We start from the raw sequence: 9201 nt of genomic DNA, 5'->3' as shown, positions 1-9201 counted from the left end.
AATTTTCAAATTTTCTTTATAATATTCTATTTTTTTTATTTCATATATATTTTCTATTTTTTCTTTTTCTTATACATTTTATTTCATTTTATCTTTTTCTTTTATTTTTATATATTCTTTTTAATATACACTATTTCTTGATATTTTTCTTTTTTTTATATATTCTTAATTTTTTTTTCTATTTATTTTATTTACATTTTCTATTTTTGTCCAGATAATTTCTTTTTTCAAATAAATTTTTAGTATTTAAAAAAATATATTTTTATAAATTTAAGTATAAAAGTTTCATATTACTGACAACACAATATATAAAAACAAAACCGAAAAGCATATGATATAATATAGTTCTTTTTTTCGAATAGTTTTCTTAAAAAAAAAAAAAAAAAATTAAGGAAAAATTAAAATAAGAAAATTTCAATTTTGAAGATTTTTTTTAAAATGAATATTAAAAATAGAATTTATTGTATATCCAAAAAAAAAAAAATTTATTCTTTGTATGCTTTGATTATTCAAATTTTTATAACTTAAAAAATTACAAAATGAAATTAGAAGGCAAAAATTATGATAAAAAAGATGAAATGAAGCAAAAGAATATTTCACAAAGGATGAAGAAATTATGTTCTATATTAAATAGTCCAATTATTGATATAAGTATAAATAAAAACAAAATATATAATGAAAATATATTCGTATATATATATATACATGTATTTTGGTAATATGAATTATATTCATCAATTTATTTAATCATTAATAAAAATATAAATTATTTTTGTATAAATTACTATGTAATAGAAAAAAATGAGTAATTCATCGATATATAAAATATGAAAAAATATCTGTTTAAACTATTCTTTAAATTTAAAAATGAAAAATAAAAAAAAAAGTTAGTTTATCACTTTTTCTCTTTCTATCTATTTATTTAACTATATATATATATATATATTAATTTATATAAAACATTTTATATATGAATTTAATTAACTACAATTATATCTCTTTATGATGAATTTATACATATATATAAATATATAATTTTAGATAACTACTTAGTTTTCTAAATGATGAATTCAACAAAATCTAAGTATTTATATATCCAAGTTGACATAAAATGATTAATATAAATAAATAACAAAATTGATAAAATGATTAGTACAATTAAATTCATTATATAATTAATTTTATTAAAAGATTAATTGCTAATTTTTTTTTTATTTTTTTTTTTATTGAGCGTAGATGAACTTAAAAATATATTGTGGGGAGGAATATCAGATGAAATGCCTTTTGATGTAAGAGAAAAATGTTGGAAATTAGCTTTAGGCTACTTACCATTAAATACAGAAGACACTGATAAAGTATTAAAAAAAAAAAGAGATGAATATGAAAATTTAAAAAAGCAATATTATAACAAAAATAAATTATCAGAAGAAGAGTTAAAAATTTTACGGCAAATAAAAGTTGATATTCCAAGAACAAAATCTTGTTATAATATATTTATCAATAAAAAAATACAACAGATAAGTGAGCATGTTTTATTTATCTACTCTGTTAGGCACCCTGCGTGTGGTTATGTGCAAGGAATAAATGATTTAATTACTCCGTTTTTAATAGTTTTCTTAAGACCAATAGTTACTAAAAAAGAAATAAGTTCTGAGGATATTGAGAAAATTAACGATGATGAACTAAAAAATGTAGAGTCTGATTTATATTTTTGCCTTTCAAAGTTATTAGAGCAAATACAAGATAATTATACATTTGGCCAACCAGGAATACAAAGAGCTATAATTAAAGTTAAAGAAATAGTGAAGAGAATTGATATTTCACTTTTTAATCACATATATAATAACAATATTGATTTTATTCAATTTTCTTTTAGATGGGTAAACTGTTTGCTATTAAGAGAATTTCCTATAAATATATCTGTTAGATTGTTGGATACGTATATTAGTGATATCTGTGATATTTTTTCAGATTTTCATCCTTATATTTGTGCTGTTTTTTTAGTACACTGGTCAAAACATTTAAAAAAAATGGATTTCCAGCAAATGCTATTATTTATGCAATGCTTTCCAACGCAAAATTGGAAAATTCAAGACATCGAATATATATTGTCAGAAGCTTTTGTTTTAAAAAATGCTTTTCAATCATCTCCAAAACATTTTTCATAATTTTTTTTTACTTTTATTCATTAAATTTTTAAGAGCAATATTTTATTATTTTATTTTATTTTTTTAAACTTTTTCCTTTTTCAATTTTTTTTTTTTTTGTAATTACAATATGCTGCAAAATTAATCTTCTAAAAATATTTTCAAATAAAATAAAGAAAAGAAAACGTTTTTCTTTACCTATCTTTTTTTTTTTTTTTTTTTGTTATTATACTATTTTTTATATAAAGTTTTATTTAATAATTATTTCATCATTAGTGAATTAAAATGAATATAATTCACGCATAAGAGATAATTAATTTAATTTTTTTTCTTTTTTTTTTACAAAATAAAGGTATTTGGGTAATAATATAAATAATAAATACAATGTTTTATTTAATATTTATTTATTTTTCCTTTTTTAAAATATAATAATTATCAAATGTGTACACATATATTATTAACTATATACTTTTTCTATAACTTATGTTCTTTGGTGTGCTTTTATATTTCTTAAGTTTGTTTATTTTTATTTTATTTTTTTTTTTTTTCTCATTAATTTCCTTTATATTTCTTATTATATATAAATATTTTTTAATTATTTTATTTTTCTCCTTTTTATGTTTTCCATCATTTTTTTTTATATAATCTTATTTTATCCTTTTTAATTTTTTTACACTTTCTATCTTCATTTTTTTTTTTAATGAAAATAAAGTATTTTTTTTTTTAAGGTATATATTAAAAAAGGAAAAGAAAATTTAGAAGAAAAATATAAAAGACAATTTAATATTCAAACAACTTTAAAATAATAATTAAATCATTTTTATATTTTTTTTTGAAATTTTTTGTTCTCTTTTATTTACAATCACTCTATTTATTTTTCTTTAATGTGCATGTGCTATCAAATAATTCGAAAATATTTCAAGCAATATCAAATAAAAAATATAAAAAGAAATGCACTTCAATTCATTATAAATATATATAAACTTTGTAATTATACTATATATATATATTTATATATAAAATAATAAAAAAAAATTTTAAATATAAAGTCACATAATTTTTTTTAATAATTATAAAAATACTACTTAAAAATTTTTTTTACAACAGTCATACAACAGAAAATTTTGTTCTTAGCTAGTTTAAAAAAAAAACAAAAATATATATAACATATAAATATGTTTGAATAGATATAAAAATATAAAGATATAACTTTTATAAATATTTATTAATAAAAATTATTTTTAATTTATTTATTTTATTTTTTTTTTTTTTTTTTTTTGAATTAACCCACTTAAAATAACAAAATGAGTTTAGCAGAAAAATTAAATGAAAGAAAACGTAACGCAGAAGTAGTATATGAGTAATAAGAACAAAATATAATAGAAAATAATAATATGAAAAAGAATATATAATATTATAATAAAATATTTTTTTCAATATTTTATTAAACTATCTCAATATACTAAGTAATATTGATATATTTTATTTTAATAAAAATGTATATACTATATTATATTTTTTTAGAGGATTTGGAAAAATTAATCAAGAAGTAAAATTGGGGAAGAGAAGATCGATTAAGAAAAATGGTAATATACAAAAGGAACAATTTATTTTTGTATTTATTTATTATTTTTTTTTTTTTCTTGAATTAAAATATATATATTACATTTATATGCATTATTTTCCTTTTTTAGAAGTAGAAGAAGAAATATCAAAAAAATTACCTTTCTTTATGAGAAGAAAAGAAAGAATAAATGAAGTAAGAAAAAAAATATAAATTTATAGTTATATATATATATATATCTATATCTATTTATTTATTTATTTTTTTTAATAGAAGTATGATTTTATGATGAACATAAGTGAAGATGATGTTGATGTACAAGAAACTGCTAATATTTTACATTCTTATCTAAATATAAGCGAATATATTGGAATAAGATTGTCTTTATTATATAAAACAAAACAGTATTATTTATTTAAAAACTATTTGATAGCAATAAAAGATGTTCTCGAAGGTTTCCGTGTACTAAAAGTTACAAGAAATGGAACACTCCGAAAAAAAAAATTGAATTTCAATTGTTATCATATGAGCATAGTAGGTAGTTGGACTAGGAAAATATTATTATATGATGAAATAATAGATATAAGTATTGGTAGTAGCTGCACACCTGAATTACGTATTTACGAAAGTAAGTTCAGAGATAATGAGAAAAGAACACATTATGTAGTCCTCAGAACAAAATATAGAGACTATAGCTTTTTGTTTTTAATGGATGATGAAATTTCAAAAAGAGATAAGAATTTATCAGTGCTAGGAACATTTAAAAAATTATTAAAAAATAAGGGCACTATAGATAAAAAAAAAAATTCTGTAAATACAAGTAATAATTCAGAAATGAAGGATAGTATTATAGGTAATAATGCAGAAAATTTTGAAGAAACAATAAAGAAAATAGATGAAAATTATAAAAAAAAAATTAATATTAAAAATATTACTACAAATAATAAAATAAATGAGGAAAAAAATAATAATTTGTATAGCTTTAAGGATTTTTTATTGACAATTCTAAAAAGTTTAAAAGGAGAAGAAGTGAATATGGAAAATGAAAAAATGAAGGCTATATGTAAGCCAAGTAACAAGATTTATTTTGATAAATATAACTTTGATAACAAAAAAATTAATTCTTTTTTTCTTTTTTGCCAAATACAATTAGACGTATGCGGCCCCGAAGTTTGGTTTACCTCCAAATTTAATGATATTATTTTCACATATAATAATTAGTTGAAATTTATTTTTAAATTAATATTTTAAAAAAAATTTTGTGTCATTATCATTCTATTAAATCTTTATTAATGTATCTAATAATTTTTTTTAATTTTATTGATATCATTTGTTATTTTTTTAATTTGCCAAGTTTTTCGAATTTGAAATTATCATTATATTTTTTCTATTTTTTTTTTTTTTTTTTTGTAAAATATATGTAATAAAAAATAAAAAAAAATATTATTACATTTATATAAATTTTTTATATATATTTTTATCTATTCTATTTCCTTTATTTCATGAGGTACTTTCCAGTAAATTATACCTGTATAATTTAAATTATTTTAAATCAATTAACAGAGAATTAAAATAAAGTCGATCTTTTTTAAAAGTTATTTTTTTGTTTTTTTGATATTTTATTATTATATATATATTTTTTTTTACTTTCATCCTTTGACACTGAAACTATGTATTGATTATCAAATGTAAATAAGCATTTGTTTATAACATTATTATGAGCTGTTCCTGATAATAATAAAACAAAAAAAAAAAGTGTACAAGAAAAATATATATTATAAAATAATGTTAAAAATTCTTTTTTCTCTTTTTATATTAATACATACCTATGTATAGACAAGTGCAACTTTTGAATTCATATAATCTTAATTTAAAATCATCTGAACCTGAAAAAATTTTTTTTTTTATATATATGTTCTATTTTTTTAAATTATAAAAAAAAGAAGTAAATTTAATACCAGTTATAAAATATTTTCCTCTATCATCAATATCAACAGAAAGAACATTATGAAATGGAGAATAATAAAAATGTTTACTAATCTCATTTTTAATTAAATCATAATACATATATATATTATTATTTCCACAACATAGTAAAATATCATATTTTTTATTTAAAGAAATTTGCTTATATTTTGTATTATTAATGTCAAGAACTTTTTTAACTAATATATTTGCTTCAATATTATAAATTGTTATCAAACCATCTTCACTACAACTACATAACTATATATACATGTAATAAAAAAAATATGTATATATTTTAGTAAAGAAAACTATTTTAAAAAATAAATAAAATGTTCATTTTAAAAAAAAAATAAAACAAATATATTTTTTATAAAATTTCTAAAATTATAATTTTTTTTTTTTTTTAGTTACATATTTATTATTGTATAGAATAATTCTATTAATAATAGATGAATGATAATTAATAACATTAATATTAATGTACTTTTTATTTTCAAATTTCCAAAATTTGACATCTCCATTGTTTCCAGCAGTTATTAAATCATAGTCATTATAAAAACATAAAATATTACAGAAATCGTAATGAGAGTTTAAAATTACACAAATTATTTTCATATATTTTGGTGTTAATAAATAGATATTATTATGTATAGATAAGGCAACATATTTACCATCTTTTGTTATTTTTATACAATGACAAATTAAATTTTTATTTATCTTCTCATACTTTTCTACATTATTTTTTTTATTTTCAATTGAATTACTAATTCTTTCATTTGTTAGCTTATTTATTTTGCATAATTTTTTTCTTTTTTCTGTAGGTATATTTAAAAACTTTTTATCATAATAAATGAATTTTCCTTTATCTATATTTTTTGAATAGATAACTTTTTTATCATAAAATTGCCATGCCGTTACATTATTATAACTACATGTATACATAATATAGTTATAGTTAAAAGGGAAACAAAAATCATTAATATAATTATTATGAATTAATAATAAAACATAATAATTATTATTAAGAATGTCCATTACATATATAATATTTTCATAAATACTAATAAATAAAGTTGATTTATTCCTCATTTCTATTGAATTAATATTTCCGTATAACTTTGTCTTTTTCACAATCTTTTTTTCTTCTATATCTATTAAACTAATGTGGCCATCTCCACTACCTTTAAAAAAAAAAAAGGAAAAAAAAAATATAGAATATATATATAATATTATGAGTTGTCAAATTGATATACATTTAAAAACTTAATTCTAGTAATATTCCTTAAGTAAAAATATACTGATCTTTTAAGGATAATTTATCATATTATTTTTTATATATAAATTTATATTTAATTTTTTTTTTTTCTTTTTCAACCTGTTAAAATTGTTTTGTCATCTAAAATTTTTATTACATTTATCCCATTACTAAATAGATAATTTTCAGGAATAATTTTTTCTAATACCTTTGATTTTATATTTACTATTAGTACATCACCTGCAAATTTTTTTTTAATATAATTTATAATTTTACTTTTTTTGAATAAATAATATATATATATATATATTTATAAGTTTTACCTGTAGTTGTGCCTAAATAAGCATATTCATCATTTTCTTTTAATTCTAAGCATATAAATTGTCTTTTATAAATAGATGTATTTACTTCTTCTTCGCTCATTAACTTTTTAGAGAAATCATAATGGCATATCTTGATACTGTTTAATTTCGCTTTAAAAAATTAAAAAGGATAATAATAATTTTTTTTTCTTTATTCTTTACTCTTTTTTTAGTTTATTTATTATTTATTTTTCTATTTATTCTTTTACTTATTTACTTTTTTTTTTTTTTTTTCTTTAATGTTAATTTTTTAAACTAACCTATGATAAAATTATTTGATTTATGAAAAAATGAAATGTTAGTATAAGGATACTCTGATAGAGACTTATAAATAAATTTTTGATTTTCTATTTCAGTTAAAATTAAATATTTATCATCATCTCCACCGGATGATAGCAAATACTTTCCATCTCTACTTATTGAAATATCTATCGTTCTAAATTTATGTAAGGATAAAATAATTGGTTTAATTTTGTTTTCAAAATCAAAAATATAAATATTAGATATTAGTTTACTCTCTTTGCAACAGCAAATATATTTATTACTCTTATCAACATATAATTTATTTATTTTGTTTTCATCACTTTTAAATATAGTTCTATTGTTACTCAAAATATCTTCTTTTATAATATTAGTACCAATTGCATAAATCATAAAAAAATCGTATCTTAGCTCTTCTTTTTTTAACTCATAATAATTATGATTTATATCAATATTTTTTAAATTATAAACTGTTTTCAATTTTTTTTTTTTCTCATTTTCTAAAAACTCTTCTTCTTCTATGCATCTTAACTTTTCTTTATAACTTTTCTGATCTATTTTTTTTTCTTGTCTAATTAAAATTAAATTATTAGATATGTTTCCATTAAAACCAATATAAGATTCTACAACTAACTCTTTCTCCATTAGTAAAAGAAATTATATTTTTGTTAAAATTATTTATAAAAAAAAGAAAAAAAAAAAAAAATGAAAAATTATAGAAAAAAAAAAAATCCTTCTATATACATTTTAAAAGATAAAAAACTTTTTAATTTTATTAAATATGTATTCACAAAATTTTTTTAGAAAATATTAAAATTTATATATTTAAAAAAAATATAATAATTATTTGGATAATTTTAGAATATTTATGTATTATAATATTAGATTTATAAATTTTAATGTATGTTTAAGGAATTAATTCAAATTAAAAATTAAAGGTATTATAATTATTTATATAGTATATTTATTACGAGACTTATATTTGTATTGATAAATCTTAATATTATATATATGTTTCATTTCTATATTTGAAAATATATGAGAAATAAAGAAAAAAAAGAATGTTTAATGTATATAATATAATTTGTTAAGAAATAATAATTCAAAATAATTATCACGAAATAAGGGTATGTATATGTATGCATAAACTTATTTTTTTTTAAGATAATGGAAAAAATGAATAATAGCTATATATCCTTTTTTATACTATTAATCTAATAAAATATTTATTAAAAGCTTTAAAACTTATAATATTAATATGAATATGTAAATTTCATATTATTTTTGTTAATCTACATATTATTTTATTTATTCATTTATCTTAATTTTTTTCTTTTTTTCATTTCTAAAGTAATTTATTATTTAAATTTATTTTGATATTAGGTATTTTGTGTGCAATATAAAAAAATAAATATGAAAATAGCTAGAAGAAGGAACATAGGTTGAGGAAAATTAAAAATATAATGCAATGTGATAACTAGTGCAAATAATAAATAAAAATAGCTATATTTTAGTAATAAATATATAATAATATTAAGGGAAATAATAATAATAATAAAAGTAATAACTAATAAATAGTACATATAATGAACAATTAATAAATTGAATAAGAAAATAGTAGAAGTACACAATTAATATTAGAGC

General features: G+C 17.1%; 3 protein-coding genes across 3 annotated transcripts; 2 read left to right on the top strand and 1 right to left on the bottom strand.

Annotated features, from left to right (window-relative positions):
• Positions 1 to 539: 539 nt before the first annotated feature.
• On the top strand, positions 540 to 2168 carry PRELSG_1249400 (TBC domain protein, putative; the record flags this gene model as incomplete). Its single annotated transcript, XM_028678303.1, has 2 exons — positions 540 to 651; positions 1237 to 2168. The coding sequence occupies 2 exons, from the start codon at positions 540 to 542 to the stop codon at positions 2166 to 2168; spliced, it is 1044 nt and encodes a 347-aa protein (XP_028534606.1).
• A 1283-nt stretch (positions 2169 to 3451) lies between these two features.
• PRELSG_1249300 (conserved Plasmodium protein, unknown function) lies at positions 3452 to 4932 on the top strand (the record flags this gene model as incomplete). Its single annotated transcript, XM_028678302.1, has 4 exons — positions 3452 to 3507; positions 3672 to 3733; positions 3842 to 3906; positions 3985 to 4932. The coding sequence occupies 4 exons, from the start codon at positions 3452 to 3454 to the stop codon at positions 4930 to 4932; spliced, it is 1131 nt and encodes a 376-aa protein (XP_028534605.1).
• A 260-nt stretch (positions 4933 to 5192) lies between these two features.
• PRELSG_1249200 (conserved Plasmodium protein, unknown function) lies at positions 5193 to 8202 on the bottom strand (the record flags this gene model as incomplete). Its single annotated transcript, XM_028678301.1, has 8 exons — positions 5193 to 5239; positions 5359 to 5439; positions 5538 to 5597; positions 5670 to 5937; positions 6148 to 6860; positions 7055 to 7174; positions 7258 to 7407; positions 7557 to 8202. The coding sequence occupies 8 exons, from the start codon at positions 8200 to 8202 to the stop codon at positions 5193 to 5195; spliced, it is 2085 nt and encodes a 694-aa protein (XP_028534604.1).
• Positions 8203 to 9201: the final 999 nt, after the last annotated feature.

This window comes from Plasmodium relictum, assembly GCF_900005765.1.
Source record: "Plasmodium relictum strain SGS1 genome assembly, chromosome: 12".
NCBI lineage: Eukaryota > Apicomplexa > Aconoidasida > Haemosporida > Plasmodiidae > Plasmodium > Plasmodium relictum.
The sequence above is the reverse complement of the archived record's forward strand: the minus strand, read 5'-3'. Positions and strand labels throughout refer to the sequence as shown.